A 22,120-nucleotide genomic window follows, 5' to 3' on the forward strand; every position below is an offset into this window, starting at 1 on the left:
GGCACCTCCTGTCCCCCAAGCACGGCTCCCACAGGCCGGCTCGTGTTTAAGTGAGGGATGTCAGACTCGGGATGATGCAGATCCTCTCCTCAGAGCGGAAAGAGATGAGGAAACTAAGGCCCAGAGCGAGTGACTACACCAGCTGCCTGGGCACACATGGCAGGAGTGTCTCTCTGGGCATGATGCAAGCCCGGCTGCTGTGTGCAGACTCAGGTCCCACAGCAAACGCTCATCCCCTGGGGAGGGAGAGTGGTAATCCTTTCCTACACTTCTGTTTCCTTCCTTTTTTTCTCTTTTGGCCACACCTGGCAGAGCTCAGGGCTTACGCCTGGCTCTGGGCTTAGGAATCATTCCCGGGCAGCGGCGTGGACAATCGATCCTATGGGGTGCCTTGCCAGGCAAGTGCCTTAGCCATTGTCCTAATCTCCGTGGCCCTCCTGTGGCTTCCTTTGAGCCTCGGTAGAGAGATGTCCTCCTCCTACTGCTTGGCTCTGGACTGAAGAGACAGGAGAACAGTTCTGGCCTTGCACACAGCCGACCTGGGTTCGATCCCCAGCACCCCAGATATCTCCGAGTCCTGCCAGGCGTGAGCCCTGGGCACCGCTGGCTATGGTGGTGCCAAACCTAAACCAGACTGCTGCTTGCTCTTCCGTGGTCACCTTCCGTCCTGACTTAGCCCGAGGGGTCTAGGGCCAGCAGACAGGTTGTAGTAGATATATGTGTTTGTGACTCCATGGGGGATCCGCGGGGTCCCAGAGGCCTGGTGGAAGGGGAGAGAGCTCATGATTGTGTGGGAGAGGCAGTAGGGCATGCGCTGGCAGTGCCAAGGAATGAAGGGCACAGCACATCTGGAGAGTAACTTTCCACTCCCGCCCTGCCCCCTAGGGTGACTGATTCTCACTTCTAATCTGATCTCGATATTTATGGAGATGTTAAGCAGATCACGCCCCTGCGAGGGTGCCTGAAGACCCCAGGCTGGTGATCTCATTACTCCTTCTCTGTCAGCAGAACTGCCGCCCTGCGTGGGCCTAATCATATTAATTGAAATATTAAACATTCGCAAAAATGAATGCTAAAATGAGCCTCCCTGGCGCCTCCCCCCAGCCAGCAGTTGGGGAGCCAGCTGCAGGGAGCAGAACTCTCTAATCCCGGGACTAGTCTGGGGCCCCACATGCAAGTCTCCAGGCCTGCAGAAGGCAGAGGGGGAGCCCGAGGGGAAAGGGACACACAATCAGGAATGTCTGTTCTCCAAGCTGCCCGCAGATGAGGTCTCCAGAGGGAAGATCGGAAAACACCCTGCTACTCTGAGGCCCATTCTGGGGAGCTGCTGCCAGGGAGCAAATGGGATTTCTATGCCCTAGTTCCTCCAGGGCTCTACCCCTACCCTCTCCCCAGTTTTCTTCTCCCTTGTGGTGCTAGGGTGGTGTCATGCCAAGGACACTTGACAGAGGCACTGAATTCCAGGCCTCAGCTAACATATATAGAGAGTGGGGAGAGAGAGAGTGGCCCAAGATACCACAGCAGGCACTTACCTTTCATGCAATCAACCAGGTGGGACCCTGGCACCCCATAGGGCCCCTGAGCCTCTGAGCAGAGCCAGAAGCAAGCTCTGAGCACTGCTGGGTGTGGCCCAAATGCTTCCTCTCCCACCCCCTCGCCAAAAACAAACAAACAAAACCCCAAATACCCCAAATGTTCTTGGGGTGGACCACACTCCACAGAGCTGGGCGGACCAGGCAGTGCCAGAGAGGGAACCCAGGGCTTCCACGGGTAGAGTGGGGCAGCCTGACCCCAGTTCAATTCCAGCACCCCGTGTGAGTCCCTGCGCCCTGTGCCCTGCCAGCACTTGGCCCAACCCCCATGAGAAGATGACTCACTTTAGAGACTAGCTCTGGAGTCTTCAGAAATGAGAATTGCTGAAAACTGGGGATGTTTTTCAGAAAGGGCAAAATGTATGTGGGGGCAGCAGACTCACCAAAGGAAAACAATGTGAAGGCATCTGTGGCAGAATTTCTGAGCGTGACAAGGAATCGATTACATAACTTCCTTCCCTCCCGTGGCTTCTCTCTCAAGTGGTAAAGTGAGGCAGGCCTGCAGGAGGGAGCATGGGACCTTCTTATGGAAACGGAAGTAGGCAGCCAGGGAGATGGCCTCAAGGATGGGGTGTCGGTGTCTGGAGCCACAGGGAGCACAAGCAGGTAGGCACCAGCCCCCTGAAACCAGGGGCTGGAGAGACGCTACATTGGTTAGGCACTGGTTCAATCCCCAGCACCCCATAAAACGCTCCGTGGGTTGACTCCGCTGGGTTCCTCGCCTGAGCAAAACCGGGTATACAGCCTCTGAGCACTGCCAGTATAGCCCCTCAAATAAAAACAGAATTAAATAAAAGCAAAAAAAAATTTTGGGGGGGTCACACCCGGCAATGCTCAGGGGTTACTCCTGGCTCTGCACTCAGGAATTACTCCTGGCGGTGCTCAGGGGAACCATCTGGGATGCTGGGAATCGAACCTGGGTTGGCCACGTGCAAGGCCAACGCCCTCCCCGCTGTGCTATCGCTCCAGCCCCAAAGCAAAAAAATTTTAAAGAAAAACAAAGGAAAAAAGCAGGTGGGAATGAGGCCGAGGGGGAGAGCACGTGCTTCACACCACTTCCTGGGTTTGAGTCCAAAGCACCACATACACTAACTGTCACTGTCACTGCCCTCCCGTTGTTCATCGATTTGCTCGAGCGGGCCCAGTAACATTGTGAGACTTTACTGTGTTTGCATATATATCGAATACATCACCGGTAGCTTGCCAGGCTCTGCTGTGAGGGCGAGATACTCTCGGTAGCTTGCCGGGCTCTCCGAGAGGGGTGGAGGAATCGAACTCGGGTTGGCCAGGCTGGCTGCGTGCAAGGCAAACGCCCTACCGCTGTGCTATCGCTCCAGCCCACATACACTAACACATAAAATACAATTAAAAAATCTCTCACAATCACAATCACAAATCATCCTGTTATTCGTCGATTGCCTCGAGCAGACCCCAGTAACGTCTCCTTCATCCTGGCCCTGAGGTTATATTCAAGGCTCTTTAGGAGAATGAGACCCATCGTTGTTACTGGTATTTGGCATATTGGGGACGCCACGGGGAGTTTGCCAGACTCTGCCGTGTGGGCAGGCTACATTCGGTAGCCTGCCAGTTTGTCAAAGTAGGAATGAGATGTCATAATAAGATGTCGCGCGGCCGCATTTGCTGGTTCCGGGAGCTGGATTTTATAGTCTCTGAGTCTTGGCTGCTGATGGGATTACACAGCGCCAGGGGGCCAGTTGGTGGGTGTGACCCCCGCCTACTGGAATTTGGAGGATCTGGGTGGAGGATGCTCGACTCCAATCCGAGTAGGCTTGGAGATCTCTGCCCCGGAACCCGCGTGGCTTTGTCCCTCTGCCGGTACCTTCAGGTGTGCGGAGAGTGGTCTCAGCATGGTGGTGGCTGGTCCTGGAGGTCTTCGGCTGCCGGAGCCCTGGTCGGGGTGGGGAGGAAAGCTCAACCCGCTCCCCTCCAAGGGTCCCGGCGAGGAATAGCCAGGCACGGGGGCAGGAGACTGCGCTCTTCTCCTCCGGGAGCTGGTTTTTATAGTCTCAGAGTCTTGGCTGCTGATGGGATTACAAAAATCTCTAAGACATAAAAAAAAAAAAAGGCGGGGAGGATAAATCTCTGCTGGTGATATTCAAGGTCTACTACTGACTCTGTGCTCCATTTCTCTCCTGGCAGTGCTCAGGGGACCATGTGCTGTCAGGGATTGAACCAGAGTCAGCTGCATGCAAGGCAAGTGCCTTAACCTTTGCACTAGCTCTATGGCCCTTTTTTTTCCTTGGTGGGGCCACACTCAGTGGTGCTGGGGTGATGGGGCTGCTTCCAGTTTGTTTTCTGGAAGACAGGCAGTGCTGGGGGACCATGTGGTGCCAGGGATGGATCCTGGAACTCCTGTGTGCAAAACCTGAGCTCAGGCCACTAAGCTGTCTTGGGCCTCCTACAGAATTATCTTTAACTATAAATGTATTAAATGAACATATTCAAAATATTATGCAGTGTGCTTACTTCATGATCTATCTGAAATAGTCAACAAGGAGTCCAGATAAAGAATATCAGTGAGGGGCTGGAGCAATAGCACAGCGGGTAGGGCGTTTGCTTTGCACGCGGCCGACCCGGGTTCGATTCCCAGCATCCCATATGGTCCCCTGAGCACTGCCAGGGGTAATTCCTGAGCGCAGAGCCAGGAGTGACCCCTGTGCATTGCCGGGTGTGACCCAAAAAGCAAAAAAAAAAAAAAAGAATATCAGTGATGGGGGCTGGAGAGAGAGTACAACAGGGAGGGTGCTTGCCTTACGCATGGCTGACCAGGGCTTGATCCTTGGCACACAATATGGTGCATGACCCCCACCAAGTGAGCTCTGTGGACAGAACCAGTAGTGAGCCCCGAGCACTGCCAGGTGGCTTAAAAATTAAAATAAATACATAAAAGAATATCAATGAGATTTTTAAAAATTGTTTTGGGGCCACATACACCTGAAAATGCTTAGGGCTTTAATGTGATGTTTTGCATTATAATATATATATATATATATATATATATATATATTTTTTTGCTTTTTGGGTCACACCCGGCAGTGCACAGGGGTTACTCCTGGCTCTGTACTCAGGAGGGTGGTGCTCAGGGAACCATATGGGATGCTGGGAATCGAACCCGGGTTGGCCGCGTGCAAGGCAAATGCCCTACCCACTGTGCTATCTCTCCAGCCCCTGCATTATAATTTTCATACTGAATTTTTAAATCCAGAGTGGATAGGATAATAAATATAAGTTTATAAGTCCACAGGGCACATCTGACAGAACTCTTGTCCCATGGCTCATGTCTGTGGTACTCACAGGACCAGCTCTGGGGCTGGGCTCTGGGCTGAGCAGGAAGTGACAGATCTTGGCCAACAGGAACTATCAATTCCAATTAACCTCTGCTCCTGGATGAAAAAAAAAAAAAAAAACTTCTGACAGATGGCTTTCTATCTCTCTCCTCTCTCCATCTCTCCCCTCCCTTCCCTCCCCCTCCTCTCTCTCCACCATCCACACCACCCAGCAATCGCACCACAAGCAAATGGACTTCCCAGTATCCCTACAAAGGGAAAGGGTGCAGGTTAAGAAAAAAAACTAGGGGGGAAGAAACCAAATGGTTCCCACCCGGTATGGGAACCCTGTTCATGGCCTTTAGCTCTTAACCTACCCAGACTTTTTCCTGGCGCAGGAACTGCCAGCAGTTTTATTTCTTTTCTGTCTTTACTGAGGGCTGGAGCGATAGCACAGCGGGTAGGGCGTTCGCCTTACAAGCGGCCAACATGGCCGACCCGAGTTCGATTCCTCCGCCCCTCTCGGAGAGCCCGGCAAGCTACCGAGAGTATTCGATATGCCAGACACAGTAACAACAAAGTCTCCAATGGAGACGTTACTGGGCCCGCTCGAGCAAATCGACGATCAACGGGAGGGCCTTTACCTTTACCTTTACTGAGGACAGAGGAGACCAGTGAGGTTCCTGCAAGATCAGGCCTGTCTTGGGGTGGGGGCCTTTCTTCAGAATCCTCTGCGATCCCCACCCTGTGCTGTCGGTGGTGCCCGCGTGTCTGCGTGCCAGCCTCTTGCCTCTTCCAGGCCTCTCTCTTCAGTGCTCAGCATTCTGGGTCACTCCTCTTTCTTCACTAGATCCTGGAAGAATTCTTCCCCTCTCTGGTCCCGTTGGAATCGGAAGAAACGACTGAAAGTTGGGGCCATAGCACAGCCAGCAAGGCACTTCGAGGGCAGCCTGCCCAAGTTTGATCCCCAGCACCCCAGAGGATTCCTGGAGCAATAGAAGTGATGCCCGAGGGCAGAGTCAGGGTTTCTCCCGAGCATCCCTGGATGTGGCCCCCCAAACCAACACCCCCTCCCCACAAAGGAAACTTTATAAGGAGCCAGTCAGTCTAATCCATGAGAAGGACACTTGCAGGGACACTCCGCAGCCTACCCCAGGTCCTTTGCAGCACCCAGTTCACATCTGAAGACCCCCAAGCCGGACCTGATGGAAGGGCAGAGACGGTGCTCGCCTTGTACGCGGTGGACCCGGTTCTCCGAGCCCCGCCTGGAGTGGCGAACCCTGAGTGCAGAGCCAGAAGTCAAGGCCCAAGCACCGCCGGGAGTGGCCCCAAGACCCGGGTGGGGGTTGTTCGCAGGGCTGGAGGCCTGTCTTGCAAGCGGGGGCCCCTTTCCATTCCCAGGCACCCCAACGTGGGCCCTGGAGTACACGGGAACTGCCCGGGGGTGCACATCCCGTTCCTTCCTCCCCCGCCCTCGCACCCCTAACACCCCTAACACCTGAGACTTCTACGTTAGAACCTAGAAAAGACCGGACTCCCCACTCGGAGCAGCCCCAGTCACTCCTCTAGGCCCCGCCCCTCGAGCCGAGGTGGGGCCGGGGCGGGGCCTGGCTGGAGGACGGGGCGGGGCCTGGCTGGGGGCGGGGCGGGGCCTGGCTGGGGGCGGGGCCTGGCTGGAGGACGGGGCGGGGCCTGGCTGGGGGCGGGGCGGGGCCTGGCTGAAGGACGGGGCGGGGCCTGACTGGAGGACGGGGAGGGTCCTGGCTGGGGGCGGGTCCTGGCTGGAGGACGGGGCGGGGCCTGGCTGGAGGACGGGGCGGGGCCTGGCTGGGGGCGGGGCGGGGCCTGGCTGGAGAACGGGGCGGGGCCTGGCTGGAGGACGGGGCGGGACCTGGCTGGGGGCGGGGCCTGGCTGGGGGCGGGGCGGGGCCTGACTGGAGGACGGGGCGGGGCCTGGCTGGAGGACGGGGCGGGGCCTGGCTGGGGGCGGGGCGGGGCCTGGCTGAAGGACGGGGCGGGGCCTGGCTGGAGGACGGGGCGGGACCTGGCTGGGGGCGGGGCCTGGCTGGAGGACGGGGTGGGACCTGGCTGGAGAACGGAGCGGGACCTGGCAGGGGGCGGGGCGGGGCCTGGCTGGAGGACCGGGAGGGTGCTGGCTGGAAGACGGTGCGGGTCCTGGCTGGAGGCAGGGCGGGTCCTGGCTGGAGGACGGGGCGGGGCCTGACTGGAGGACGGGGCGGGGCCTGGCTGGAGGCGGGGCGGGGCCTGGCTGGAGGCAGGGCGGGGCCTGGCTGGGGACGGAGCGGGGCCTGACTGGGGGAGGGGCGGGGCCTGGCTGGAGGACGGGGCGGGGCCGGTCGGGGGCGGGGCCTGGGCGGGGCGGGGCCTGGCTGGGGACGGAGCAGGGCCTGGCTGGAGGCAGGACGGGGCCTGGTTGGAGGACGGGGCGGGACCTGGCGGGGGGCAGGGCGGGGCCTGGCTGGGGGCGGGGCGGGGCCTGTTGGGAGGACGGGGCGGGGCCTGTCGGGGGCGGGGCGGGGCCGGGGCGGGGCGGGGCCGGAAGCCGGGCCGGGCCGGCGGCGCGCCCGTCGCCTTGACGACGCGGCGGGATGGCGCGGAGGCCCGGCGCCCTGCCTCTGAGCCCCCTGCAGCTGGAGGAGCTGCGCCGTTGCAAGGTGTGCGCGCCCCGTCCCCGCTCCCGGAGCGCCGGGTCCCGAGAGCGAGGCGAGCCCGAGGCCGGAGGGACGCGGACACACTCGGAGGCCGCACCCAGCCCCGCGGGCTCCCGAAGTGCGGGGGGCGCGGCGCGGGCCGGGGCCGGGGCCGGGGCCGGGGGCGCGGCTGGCGGGCGCCCGAACCCGGACCGGGGCCTCCCCATTCGGGGTCCCGCCTGGCGAGCCGGGAAGGGGGTCCAGCCGCCCGCGCCGGAGCCAGGCGGGTCCCCGCCCCTTCACGCCCCCTTCCCGCCCCCGCGGTTGGTCCCCGGAGTTCTTTTCTCTGCTCCCGCAGCCTGACCCTGTGCCTGACCTTGGCTCTTGCCCCCAGATTCAGACCCGGATCGCTAACGAAAAGTACCTGAGGACCCACAGAGAAGTGGAGTTGCTCGTCAGTGGTTTCTTCAGGTAGGTCATTTTCCAGACCGGTCTTAAGCAAACAGTGGAGATTATCATTATTTCATTTAGTTATTTATTTTGCGTCACACCCGGCGATGCACAGGGGTCACTCCTGGCTCTGCACTCGGGAATCACCCCTGGCGGTGCTCAGGGGACCATATGGGATGCTGGGATTCGAACCCGGGTCGGCCGCCTGCAAGGCAAACGCCCTCCCCGCTGTGCTATCGCTCCAGCCCCCAAATCATTATTTTTTTTTAATTAAAATCTTTTCTAAGATTGTGTTGGGGTCAGTGTGAGAGTCACAAAAGCAAGACCTAAGATGTGGCTCAGCAAGAAAGCACCTGCCCTGCATGCATGAGACCTGGGTTCAAACCCGGATCCCACTGCAGAGCCGGGGCCAGAGTCCTCGCACAGTGCGTAGGCCCCTTGCGTTGTGCGCTGCAGAGTCCCAGCAACTCCTGTCGTACCCTGAGCTTGCCAGTGTGGCCCAGATGCTCCCCTCCTCCCACCACTGTCACCGTCACTGTCCACTGCCCTCCCGTTGTTCATCGATTTGCTGGAGCGGGCCCAGTCACATTGTGAGACTTGGTACTGTGTTTGGCATGTCGAATTCGTCATGGGGAGCTTGCCAGGCTTTGCCCTGTGGGCGAGACACCCTCGGTTGCTTGCTGGGCTCTCCGAGAGGGCCGGAGGAATCGAACTCATGTCACCATGTCAGCCATGTGCAGGGCAAACGCCCTACCCACTGTGCTATCGCTCCAGCAAAAACAAACAAAAAAACCCTCCTCCTCCTCCTCCTCCTCCTCCTCCTCCTCCTCCTCCTCCTCCTCCTCCTCCTCCTCCCTCTCCCCTCCCCCCAGCAAGCACTCTACTGCAAACCAAACATTAAAAAAAAAAACAAACCAAAAACACCAAAACTTTTTGGATCTTTTTTCCTCCTCCTCCTCCTCCTCCTCCTCCTCCTCCTCCTCCTCCTCATCTTTTTTCCTCCTCCTCCTCCTCCTCCTCCTCCTCATCTTTTTTCCTCCTCCTCCTCCTCCTCCTCCTCCTCCTCATCTTTTTTCCTCCTCCTCCTCCTCCTCCTCCTCATCTTTTTTCCTCCTCCTCCTCCTCCTCCTCATCTTTTTTCCTCCTCCTCCTCCTCCTCCTCCTCCTCCATCTTTTTTCCTCCTCCTCCTCCTCCTTCTCCTCCTCCCTCCTCCTCCTCCTCCTCATCTTTTTTCCTCCTCCTCCTCCTCATCTTTTTTCCTCCTCCTCCTCCTCCTCTTTTTTCCTCCTCCTCCTCCTCCTCCTCCTCCTCCTCTTTTTTCCTCCTCCTCCTCCTCCTCCTCCTCATCTTTTTTCCTCCTCCTCCTCCTCCTCCTCCTCCTCCTCCTCCTCCCCTCCTCCTCCTCCTCCTCCTCCTCCTCCTCCTCCTCCCTCCCCTCCCCCCAGCTGTGCTCAGGGCTTACTCCTGCTTCTGTGCTCAGTGATAACTCCTGGTGGAGCTTAGCTTGGCCGGGGATTCAACACGGGCCAGCCACATGTAAGGCAAGTGCCTTAATCCTTTTTTTTATTTTCACAGCCCCATCCTGTCTGCTGCTTCTAGGGTCTGAGAGTAAGAAAATATCCTGGGATGTACATGTTTCCCAACTCTGGGATTTGTCGCATCGAGAGTTTCCTTCTGCTGCCTCTGGAGATTTCCTGGTTATTCTTTCAGTTCTCAAAAATATTAAAAGTCATTCACTTTAGCCGTAATGGAATCTTATGATACTTGGAAGAGGGAATTAGGCCTGGAGAAACTCAGCAGGCTCTCCTTGGGTGAAGAATGCTTTTCCCAACAGAGCTTGATAAGATAATTAAGGGGCCGGAGCACAGTACAGCAGGGAGGGCCCTTGGCTTGCACACGGTCAGCTGACTCAGGGTCCATCCCCAGCATCCCATATGGTCCCTGATCCCGATCAGAAGTGATTCCTGAGTGCAGAGCCAGGAGTAAGCCCGGAGCACCACTGGGTGTGACCCTCAAACCAAAATAAAGAAATAAATACTAGCCCCAAACATGCCCAGCCCTGGGGCTGGAGCAATAGCACGGCGGGTAGGGCGTTTGCCTTGCACGCGGCCGACCTGGGTTCGAATCCCAGCATCCCATATGGTCCCCTGAGCGCTGCCAGGAGTAATTCCTGAGCGCAGAGCCAGGAGTAACCCCTGTGCATTGCCGGGTGTGACCCAAAAAGCCAAAAAAAAAAAAAAAAAAACCACATGCCCGGCCCTTCCCTACCCAAAGAACATTGAAGAAATTCCAGCAGCTGGAAGTTTGTTCCAGAGTCCATGCACCTTTTCTTTCAGCCCTCCACCCCTACACACACACACACACACACACACACACACACACACACACTTTCAGCATGGCGGTTTGCTCGAATGGAAAACCCTCCAACCGGAGGGAAGGCCCGTCTGGAGGAAGAACAGCCAAGATGGCACTGATGAGAAGAGTCCATCTCCAAGAGTCCATCTCCAATGCTTTTTGCAGTGCAGAGGCAGGGCTGGACCCTAGTGGGGGCTTCTGTTTCCAGGCGCTGCCTAGTCTCTAGCCCGGCCCATACCACAGTCCTCTGTGCATCGTCCATCTTCTTGCTCCCTGGCCCGCTCTGGATCAAAGCTCGTAGCTGGCAGGGCCCCTGTGAGGGTTTAGTCCCGTTTTCTTAAGCTCCATCCCCCGGCCGAGCCCCTCTCTTGCTTGCTGCACCTGGATCCAGCCCTGCGGGGCCCTGATTGCCTGCTGTGTTATGTTGGAAGAACACAGAAGCTGGGGGTCAGGGCCACGCCCCTCTGCTTAAAGCTGACCCCGTTGAGTAAATTCCACCACTCCCACCTCGGGTGTTTGGGGTCCCCCCAACCCCGGGGTCTCACTATTCCTTATTGACTTAAATGAATTCATTTATATTGGTTTTTGGCCCACACCTGGTGATGTTCAGGGCTCTGTGTTCAGGAGTTACTTCTGGTGGGGCTCAGAAGACCACTTGGGATGCCAGGGATTGAGCCTTGAGTCAGCCGCGTGCAAGGCACGTGCTCAGCCCTGTTATTCCTGATTTTATTTTTATTTTTACTATTTCTTTTTTTATCTTTTCTTTTCGGGTCACACCTGGCGATGCTAAAGGGTTACTCCTGGCTGTGCACTCAGGAATCACTCCTGGCAGTGCTCAGGGGACCATATGGGATGCTGGGAATTGAACCCGGGTCGGCCGCATGCGAGGCAGACGCCCTACCCGATGTGCTATCGCTCCAGCCCCTTATTCCTCATTTTGGCCACTTACCCAGCCTGCAGCCTCAGAGAGAGGTTTGGTGGGGGAGTAAGGAGGGGGAACAGGGAATCACTCTGTGAAGTTTGGTTTTATTGGGCTAGTGATCTGGCTTGGACCAAGGGTCGTTTTGGGGTCCTCTGTCCATGTCCGTGCTGGGACATCGCTTAAAGCACGTTTTCCTCCCAGAGGAGCAAAAGGGATGAAAGTGCCTCTCCTGGGGAGCTGGCTACCCACGTGAAGAGGGAGTGAAGAGGGACTCAGCGGGGAGGCCCCAGCACCCCATTCCTTCCTGCCTTGCCCCCAAGCCCGGCAGGAGCTCAGGCTCTCCCTTTTGCTCTCGTTGGAGCTGCCCCCACGAAATCCCCCTGGCCCTTCTCCTGGGGCGGGTGAGAGCGGGGAGGCAGGGTGGACGTCCACAGTTCGGGGTCTCGCCAGCACCACCCCGTTTCCACCCAAGAAAGCTCGGGCAGGTGCTGCCACAGACACCTGGATTCGGGACGCAGTTGATTTTTGAATCGGTGTTGGTCATCGAAAGAAACCTTTTTACTGTTGCCAGTTTTTTTCTTGACCAATGTCCTGAGTTTTGCAATCCCCCCCGTTGGGGTGTGATCCACGATTGAAGATGCCAGAGCCTGGGGTGCGAAGCTCTTCCTTCCTGCGCTTGTTCTTCCCTGGTTCAGGAACGGGCCCGAAGCCCTTTGCCGACACCCCCACATGACACAGAGCCCTGGGAACGCAGCCCCCCTCCCCACCCCCCGGGAGACTCCAGGGTTTCAGCGCTTAGAGGCCTCCCTCTTCGGTGCCCAGTTCCTTCCTCTGATAGCAAGCACTTCTTGGGATGAGTTAGCCTTGCAGGCATTTGGCGATTCTGTCCTTTCTTTGAGTTACGGTTACCTGTTCTGACTTGGTTTTTGAGTCACACCCGGTGATGGTCAGGGCTTACTCCTGCTCTGCACTCAGGGATCACTCCTGGCAGTGCTCGGGGGACCTTATGGGATGCCGGGAATCGAACCTGGGTTGTAGTGTACAAGGCAAGCACCCTATAGGCCGCACTGTCTCTCCAGCCCCTAGGGGTGTGTGTGGGTGTGTGTGTGTGTGTGTGTGTGTGTGTGTGTGTGTGTGTGTGTGTTTTCAAAAATCAATCCCTCCTCTCTGGCATGGTAGGTAGGGTAGGTATAATCTGTGCTTAATCATTAGCGAATCAAACCGACGGCAAGGGGAGCAGAATTCCTGGTGTTTGGTGCACACCCTCCTGGATGGAGTGCCCGGAGGCTGGAGCGAGAGCGCAGGCCTCAGAATCCCAGACCGGGGCCTCATTCCAGTATTGATCCATTTTATGACCTTGCACAAATGATTAACTTCTGGAGACCCGGTTTCCCCGACGGAAGCCTTTTTCCTCGTGCACAGCCGCGCTCCGCGGCGCTGACAACGAGGGGTGTTTGTGAATGGACTTTATGAACCATAAAACTCCAGGTGCTCTGGGGAGTTTCCATGTCGCCAGGGCCTTGAGGACTGTGGGGGCGATTGGGGGTCTGTCCCTGGACTGTAGGTCCCGCAGCCTTCAAAGTCTTTCCCGCCTGGTTTTGGGGGTTCTCCTCACCCCGCCACAGGGGAATCGGGGCTGAACTTCCTCCGAGATTGTGGCAGCTTCTCCTCCTACTCGGAGCTGACTGCAGTGTCGGTGGTGGGGTTGTGGGGGGGTTTTTCCGGGTGAAGGCCCCAGGCCTGCTCCTGGGGACATGCCAGCCTGCCAGGGCCCACTCACTGCCTGCTGGCCCCAGAAAGTGTTCGTCGGTCTGTCTGCCTCTCTCTTTTATTAGCTGAACTTTTTTTTATTGCAGGGAGCAAGGTTCAGGGGTCACTCCTGGCTCTGCACTCAGGAATCACCCCTGATAGTGCTCAGGGGACCATATGGGATGCCGGGAATCAAACACAGGTCGGGGGTGGGCACGGCAAGCACCCTCCCCACTGTACTCTCTCTCCAGCCCCAACTGAACTATTTTTTGACAATTCCACTTACCATTTTGTCTTAACAAGCAACTTAAACCATTTTGAGCCTGCTGAGGAGGCCGGCTGGGACAATGGTGGGCTCTGAAGCACGTGAGCTGGAAGGCCCCTCGGAGCTTCCTGCCACACACCAAGTGCTCGCACTGCCAGTCCCCAAAAAGGCGAATGGAAAAAATCTTTAAGGGGCATCTGGGGGTTCCCCGACGGCTCTTCCCCTAGCCGCCTGCGATTCGAGGTGGGCCCGGGCCGCTCCCCCACCCGGGGCGGCCTGGGCCATGGGGCAGATGGTCGAGGAAATGAGGACCAAGCTGGTTGATTGGTCAGTTGCCGTTAATTCCACTCTCCCCACGCGCCTGCCCCAATCTCTCTGAGCCCCCCATCCTGGTCTCCCACTGCCCCTCATTCCCGTCTCCTCCCGGCTCTCCCGCTCGTCTCTCCACGCTCCGTCTCGCAGCCTGGGCTCTCTCTGTCCACCGCCTGCTCCTGTTTTCTTCTTCTACATTCTCCCTCTGTCCCTCTTGCTAGTCTCTCCGGGGTCCATCTTCTGCCCTGCTCTCTCTCCTCTCCACCTCTCTGGCCTCCCCAACTCCCTTATCTCTCCAGGCAGGTAGCCAAGTGAACGTTAAGAAAGCCCTTCCTGAGGGCCACCGAGTTCAAAGGAACACCACCTAGGATAAATATTCCAAAGCCCTTCCTGACCGCCCAAGGGAAAAATACCCCTTAAATGTGTTTCTCTTTTCCTCAGTCCAATAACTCTATCAACATCTCAATATTATTTATTTTTGTATGGACACAGTAAGAGATAACATTGAGGCTTGTAGGGCAGCTCTCCTGGGAACATCTTGCCTCAGACTCAGACTACAGTGCTCAGGACAGATTAATCTTTCCTTAACCCTAGCAGGGTCCAAATCTAGTTATTGCTTTTGGATCATGACCGCATTTGTCCATGACCAAGCTCTTAACTTATAGTTAAGCATTATGGCGCTTTGGCCAGGCCCATCATGATGCCAGGGTAGCACCTAGCTTACCGCTAGCCCCGGTTCCATCCAGTCCCTCGTCGGGACCCTGCTTTTGGGGGCGCTAGGAAGTAAAGGCAGCTGAGGCTTAGGTGAGAGAACAGATGCCCAGGAGGGAAATTTCACTGAGTGTCACATTACAAAAGCATGTCTTCTTGTGTCCATACCAAAAGAACATTGCTCTGAATAAACTACTCAAAGGACTTAGGGAGAAGTGAAAAACAATATTTACAAGTCAACAGAGCACAAAGAAAGTTACAGATAAACACAGGAATGGGAGCACTGTGATGGGAGCAACCCAATAAACCTAAACGACCTGAGGCTACGCAGGAAGGACAAAACAGTATTATCCTACAGGTGAAAAGGTTTCTCCCCTACAGGACTTTCTGACCCCTCAGCCCTGGTTAGCCTCATCTGCCCCAGGACAACAGCAGTTCCCGGGCTGGACAAGGTCACACTGCTGGTGTTTTTTTTTTTTATTTTGTTTTGTTTCTGTTTTTTTTTGTCACACCCAGTGATGCTCGGGGTCACTCCTGACTCTGCACTCAGGTATCACTTCTGGAACGGAACCCGGTCAGGCATGTGCGAGGCAGGGCCCTGGTGGTAAGGTTGGTGCTGGAACATTAAATGCCCAAAACAACTGTACTGGGGCCAGAGCAGTGGGACAGTAGCCAGGGCGTAGCCTTTCATGCACCCGATACTACGGGATGCTGGGGATCCATCCAGTCCGGGTTGGCTGAGTGCGAGGCTGGCACCCTACTTGCTGTACTATCGCTCCAGCCATGCCTTATTTATTTATTTTTTATTTTTCCTTTTTGGGTCACACCTGCTGATGCAGAGGGGGTCGTTACTCCTGGCTCTGCACTCAGGAGTTATTCCTGGCAGTGCTCGGGGGACCCTATGGGATGCTGGGAATTGAACCCGGGTCAGCCGCATGCAAGGCAAACGCCCTACCCGCTGTGCTATCGCTTCAGTCCCAACTTATTTATTTATTTATATTTTTTTTATTAGTGAAACACCATGAGGTACAGTTGTAGACTTACAAGTTGTTGTGCTTGGGTTTCAGTTAAACTTATTTATTTTTAACTGATGAAATAGATTTTAAGAATAGATTTTAAGAGGGCACAGTTATTCAAAGGAATTTTTCAACTTATTTTTAACTGATGAAAAGTTCCTTTGAATAACTGTGCCCTCTTAAAATCTATTCTTACAATAAATGGTCAGAGTAATTATAATAATGGTAATTACAGATTTCATGTCCGTATAAACACCCTTGAACTCCCATGATCTTGTGAACACAAGTCCTCTGGGTCTGCGATCCTAGAAGACCAGAAAGACTCTCTTACCTGTCCTGGTTTCTTGCTGTCCTCCAGGGAAATCCTGTTGCAAAGACCAGACAACATCCTTGATTTTGCTACCGGTGAGTCCAGTTCCCGCTCGCCCCGGCGTCTCCCGGACTCGGGCCTCCTCGCCTGACGCCCCCCTCCCACTGTGGGGCTTCTGGCCCCGGGACCTGTGAGTGGAGCAGATGGGCAGTGAGGCAGAGTTCCCTCAAGGCGGTGAAGGCTGTGGGCAGGTTCTCCACCCTGCTGCCCGTTAATGGCTGGAGGCCAGTGGCTGGGAGGGCAGGCTGGTGGGAAGGAAGGTTCTGGGGCTTCTGGCTGCAACCATTTCCTACCCGGGTCAGTGCGTCTGGGGCCTCTTCTCTCCAGGGCAGAGGCCCTCAGGACACTGTCGCCCGCCCAGTGCCCCGCTCCTCCCGAGGGACTGTCCAGAAGGCTGAATGGCCCCGCATGGGTCTGGACAGCAGGGTGGACACAAGAGCGTCACTTGGCATTAATTTGGGCTCCAGGATGGACCTGAAGTCAGCAGGAGGGGCCGTTCCGTCCAGCGTGTTCCCAGCCAGAGGCTCTTACAGGGTGTGCTCGTCCCTGGGTCCCCAGGGAGGGGACGTGTATCTCGGGCTGAGCACGCCCTGGCCGTCCCCGCAGCCCTCCCGCCCTCCCCCCTTCTCTCCAGTCACCTTCCTCCCGCTCTCACCCTGGGGTTAACTGGCCCCTGCTTTCTGATTCTTATCCCAGAATATTTCGTGGATCCAGCACTTCCCGACAAGATTCACATGCAGCTCACTAAGGAGAAGAAAACGGCTTAATTAGCAGAATCCTGATGTTCAGCTGTTGAGGGCCTGCAGCCGGCCGGCCTCATCTGGGGCGGGTGGGCCTCCCCCCGGCCGGGCCTGTACTCGGTAAGAGGGAATCGGGCTTCTGGGCTGTGAACCGAGCCAGACTGGGGAGCTGGACAAGTTCTGTGCAAGTGTTTTGCTCCCTTGACACTGTGTTGGGGACCTGGGGGCGCGGAGAGGCCCAGTATCTGTCAGGTGCGTCTTTCAAGAGAACTCTGCAGAGACGCCTGGGCGCACGGCCGTATGGGGGCGGGGGCGGCAGTGGGGTCCTCGAGTGGGTGAGGCGCCCGACAGGGTCCCTGAGCCCCCCAGGAGAGCGCAGAGTCAGGAGTCAGCCCTGAGCACTGTCGAGTGTGACTCCAAAACCAATAAGTAAGACCTCAGTGGCCCGAACTCCGATGGCCTTTCCCCGTCTTCTGGGGTGGGGGTGAGGGGGCGGCCCCACTGCCTGTGAGAGGGCGGGTGTCCCGGGCTGCTGTGGGTCTGGCCCTCGTGCTTGTCGGTGGGAGTTCTGGGGGACTGAATGTTGGGTGGCTTTTCCCTGGGGAGGGACACATTCCTGATTTCATAAAACTGTTTCTGTTTCGCAGGGTCACCTGGGAGCAGGCGAGCCTGTGGCCACCAGCTCGACTCTGCACGCCGCCCTGGACACTGGGCTGGGGCTGGGCTTTCAGAGCTGCTCATTAAAGACCTTCCTGATTGCTGTGGGCTCTTTGCTGGACCCCCCCGACCCCCGGCCCAGCAGGCCTGGCTCCCCGTGTGTGTGTGTGTGTGTGTGTGTGTGTGTGTGTGTGTGTGTGTTAGGCGGGGTCACTCTCCCAGAGGAACGGGGCAGTGGTGCCATAGCAACCAGAGCCCAGGGACTGTGTGGTTCCAGTCACTATGCACAGTGCATGGGTGGCCGTCCACTTAGTCCCCAGAAGCAGTCGTAAGAGGAAGAGGCCGGAAGGAGAGAGGATAAGCCCTGAGCTCCCACTGGCCAACTCAGGGCTCTTGTGGGGGGGGAGAGGTGGGGGTTCAGGCCACACTCAGTGGTGCTGTGGGCTTGGGGGGTGTCGGCCACATGCAGGGCAAGTGCCTCTCCCTCAGCCCCTCCGAGGCTGTCAGGAACAGACTACCCATCCTTTAGCTTCTTTTTTTTTCTTTTTGGGTCACACCTGGCGACACACAGGGGTTCCTCCTGGCTCTGCACTCAGGAGTTACTCCTGGCGGTGCTCAGGGGACCATATGGGATGCTGGGAATTGAACCCGGGTCGGCCCTGTGCAAGGCAAACGCCCTCCCCGCTGTGCTATTGCTCCAGCCCCCCCCATCCTTTAGCTTCTCCACTCAGGTGGGGAGCGGCCCGTTGGCTGCAGGAAGTCCTTCAGGCCTAGGAGGAGGGGGTGGCCTGTTGCTGTCCCTTCCCTTCCTTCTTGGAGGACCTCATCTGTGTGTGACTGTCCCCCCAGGGCAGGGCCGTGTCTCTCCATTCCTGTCTCACTGTCTCCCTCCCAGCAGCACCTTGTGTTGTAGTAGGAAGGGCAGCCCCCCAGGCATGGGAGCACCATTAAGATGTCACTTAATAGCAGTTATTTTTGGTGCTCTCAGAATTCACACCTCAGCAGCCAAGACCCTGACAAGGAGGCCTTCCCTGTTTAGAAAATCCAGATGAGATCTGCAGAAATCCACCTCTCCTGAGGGCTCTGCTGGGGGTCAGGGTTGGCACGGGGAGGGGAAGGCCTGCGACAAGGCAGGCGGCGAGAGACCAGCAGAGGACAGTGACAGGACAGTGACTCGCTGTGACTCACCAGGGGTGTCCCTGGAGGAAACGCCTGGGCAGCGTCTGGACTGTGAGTGACCCCACAGCAGTGACCGGCCAGGGACTGCGACATGGTCCTGGGGGAGGAGCCTGCTGACTCCGGCCTGCCTGCCTGGGCCCTTTGGACTCCCAGATTTACTTCCGGGCCCGTTTCTTGAGAGCAAATAGGGGATTCAGAGGCAAACAGGGCCGGAGCAATAGCACAGCAGGGGAGGCACTGTCCGTGCACGCAGCCGACCCGGGTTCGATCCCCCCAGCATCCCATATGGTCCCCCAGGCACTGCCAGGAGTGATTCCTGAGAGCAGGGCCAGGAGTAAGCCCTGAGCACTGCTGGGTCTGAGCCTGAAACCAAACAAAAGAGGCAAATAAATGAGGCCAGAGTGATCGTACAGTGGGTCAGACACTTCCCTTGCATTCAGCTGACCGATGGTCTCAAGCGATCCCCGAGTGCAGGGCCAGGAATCATTCCTCTGTGTGGCCAAGCGTGGCCAAAAATTAAAAAAAATTTTTTTTAAAAATGTCATCTAAAAGGCCAGGGGACAGTGCAGCTGCAGAGCCCCACCTTGCAGGCTCGAGGCAGGCGTGGGGCCGGGGCGCTGCCCGCAGCTGCTGTGCGTGGTCCCGCAGCATTGGTGTCCCGCCTCCCGGCGCAGAGTTGGCTTGGAGGAGGGCCACGCAGGAATTGACCCAGCGCACAGTGCGAGCACCCACATCGTGCCAGTGAAGAAGGAAAGGAAAGGAATGAATTGGCTGACTGTGTTTCAGAGCTTTCCTGTCTGCAGGAAGCACCAGCACAGGGCCTCCTCCTCCTCACGGGGGGGGGGGGGGGGGGGGGGGGGGAGACAGGGCTGAGCCCTGGGGTGACTGAGGTCCCCCTGCAGTCGGGTGCTGGCCTGCTTTCCCCTTGCATCCCAGCTCTGAGCAGCTCATCTGCGACACTGGATGTTCCAGGGCAGGAAGCAGACCTCAGCAGGCGGCAGTGAACTTGTCTGTGCTCGAGTTTCCAATGAGCACAGCCAGGGCAGGTCTGGAGCAAATTCTCAGCATTTGGGGAGCACTTGCGTGAGCAGCTGTGGGCTTCACAGCTGGAGATGAGCAGTGCAGTGCAGAGGGCTCTGGCCCTGCATGCGGCGGACCCGTGTCTGGTCCCCAGCACCATACAGGTTCCCCTGAGCACCGTCGGGTGTGGCCTCCGCCTACAGACAGACAGTGTGGTCCTGGAGATCAATGTCGCACATGTCCAGGAGGAGCTGAGGAAGGAGCCCGAGATCAGCCTGTGCGGGGGAGGGCCTCATAGGAACAGGGGGGAGGTGGGCAGTCGGGCGCTGAGCAGGATGGTGGCACGGAATCCCACCAAGCGGGCAGCGTCCCTTGAATCAAAGGTTTGATAATGCCAGAGGGCCCTCAGTGGGCTGTCTCCACACCCTGCTGACTGTAGCCTGTGGACTCTGCATGTTCTCCAGGCCAGGAGAGGGGGGTGCCATGCCCACTGCCCCCCATTTCTGAGAGCTCGCTTCAAGATCTAAGCCTGCTGCTGGAACCTTGGATGCGGGAACCCCTATTAAGAGTGTTAGACATCGTGGGGTCTTACCAAAACAACCTTGGCTCCCACCTCCTCCCCTGGCCTGCAGACCTGGCAGCTGAAAAGAGGGTCAGTGGAAGCCAGAGATGGGCACCGGAGCCTAGAGGCCCCTGGGTCCTAGCTACAGGGGCCGGGACTGGAGTGTGTGTGAGCTAAGCATGCGGAAGTGGGGGCCGCTGCTGTTGACTTCCTCTCAGGGAGAAGGGGAAGCAGCATCACGGTCGGGGTGGGTGGGGGTGGGGGGTGTCTGCCCCCCTACTTCCATCTATCACTGGCATCTGTTTCTCGTTGAGGCGAGCGACATTAGGGGCTTCTTGGAAATATTTAGATCGGGCCAAATGTCCAGGCGTGGGGGCCAGGGCCCTCGGACAGCCCTTTCATCCTCCTCCTCATCCTCACACTTGACTGCCCCCTGAACCCCAAGGCGGGCAGTGGCTAGAGCCAGGCCCTCTCAGCCCCGCTGGACGGGCCTCTGCTGCCCCCTCGAGGCAAGGCTGCAGCATGCAGTCACCCAGGAGAGCCACTGGAGCTGTCTAGAGAGCCGTGGAAAGGGAAACCGGTCACAGGCCGGGATTCCCTCTAAGAGGGATCCGAGCCAGAGCACAGCAGGGAGGGCGTGTCCCCTGCACACGCGGCAGAATTGGGTTCAAGCCTCAGTATCCCACATTGTCTCCTGAGCGCCGCCAGGAGTGATTCCTGAGTGCAGAGCCAGGAGGAACCCCTGAGCATCTCCAGGTGTGACCCAGAAAGCAAAAAAGGAAAAGAAAAAAATATCTGTTGTTCTCCTGGAGTTACAGAATCCAGGACCTGAGCGTAAGCATCTTCTGTTTCCTCCTCTTCTTTTGTTTTTTTTTTGGGCCACACTCAGCAGTGCTCAGAGGTTACTGCTGGCTCCGTGCTCAGGAATCACTTCTGGTGGGCCCCGGGGACCATGTGGGTGCTGGGATCAAACCCAGATTGGCCGTGTGCAAGGGAAATGCCCTCCCCGCTGTGCTATGGCTCTGGCCTCTCTGTGCTTCCTTCCTAACAATGCCTGAAGAGGCTGCACAGACAGTGCATTTTTTTTTAAATTTTTTTCTTTTCATTAGTGAAACACCATGAGGTACAGTTGTAGATTTACAATTTTTTGTGCTTGGGTTTCGATTATACAATGATCAGATACCCATCCCTCCACCAGTGCCCATTTTCCACCACCATGGATAATATCCCCCCCACCCCCATCCCCCCATCCCCCCCTGCCTCTGTGGCAGGGCGATCCCTTGTGTTCTCTCTCTCCTTTTGGGTGTTGTGGTCTGCAAAAGAGGCTTTGAGTGGCAAACATGCTCAGTCCATAGTCTACTTTCGACATGCATCTCCCCTCCTGGGAGGATCCTCCAAACATCCTTTATTTGGTGCTCCCTTTTCTATCTGAGCTGCCCTTTCCCCTAGAATGCCCGGCTGGCCACTAAGCTATGGAGTAATCCTCCTGGTGCTGATCTCAGCTATTCTTGGGTATTAATCTCATACTTTGTTACTTTATATCCCCCAGATGAATGCAATCTTTCTATGTCTATCCCTCTCTTTCTGACTCATTTCGCTTAGCATGATACTTTCCATGTAGTACCACTTGTATGTAAAGTTCATGACTTCATCTTTTCTAAGAGCCACATAGTACTCCATTGTGTAGATGTACCAAAGTTTCTTTAACCAGTCATCTGTTCTTGGGCATTCAGGTTTCTTCCAGTTTCTGGCTATTGTAAAGAGTGCTGCAATGAACAAACAAGTGCAGATGTCACTTCGGCTATACTTTTTTGCCTCTCTGGGATATATTCCCAGGAGTGGTATCGCTGGGTCAAATGGGAGCTCAATTTCTAATTTTTTGAGAATCGTCCATACTGTTTTCCAGAAGGGCTGAACCAGTCGGCATTCCCACCAACAGTGAAGGAGTGTCCCTTTCTCGCCACATCTGCGCCAAGACAGTGCATTTCTTTACTGCAAACCCACCTTGGTTTATCCCTGTCTGCATTCGGTCTCCGAGCATCCCTGAGTGTGACTCCAAAACAAAAAGTAACCAAACTGAAAAAAAAAAACCCTGCAGGGTTGGGTTGATCATTTATTCACTCATTTTTTTAAATAGATATTATATCACACACACACACACACACACACACACACACACACACACACACACACAGAGGTCGCTAAGTTTTGGAAATAAGACACTCCCTCCCAGGAGGCTGGTATACTAGTATAGTGGATAGGGTGCTGGCCTTGGACACAG

General features: G+C 56.7%; 1 protein-coding gene across 1 annotated transcript; it reads left to right on the top strand.

Annotated features, from left to right (window-relative positions):
- The first annotated feature begins 7,459 nt into the window (after window positions 1-7,459).
- RIIAD1 (regulatory subunit of type II PKA R-subunit domain containing 1) lies at window positions 7,460-16,493 on the top strand. Its single transcript, XM_056118765.1, has 4 exons — window positions 7,460-7,554; window positions 7,925-8,001; window positions 15,670-15,716; window positions 16,378-16,493. The coding sequence occupies exons 1-4, from the start codon at window positions 7,489-7,491 to the stop codon at window positions 16,446-16,448; spliced, it is 261 nt and encodes an 86-aa protein (XP_055974740.1). The 5' UTR covers window positions 7,460-7,488; the 3' UTR covers window positions 16,449-16,493.
- Window positions 16,494-22,120: the final 5,627 nt, after the last annotated feature.

Source organism: Sorex fumeus, unplaced genomic scaffold, assembly GCF_029834395.1.
Source record: "Sorex fumeus unplaced genomic scaffold, SorFum_2.1 ptg000001l, whole genome shotgun sequence".
Classification (NCBI taxonomy): domain Eukaryota; kingdom Metazoa; phylum Chordata; class Mammalia; order Eulipotyphla; family Soricidae; genus Sorex; species Sorex fumeus.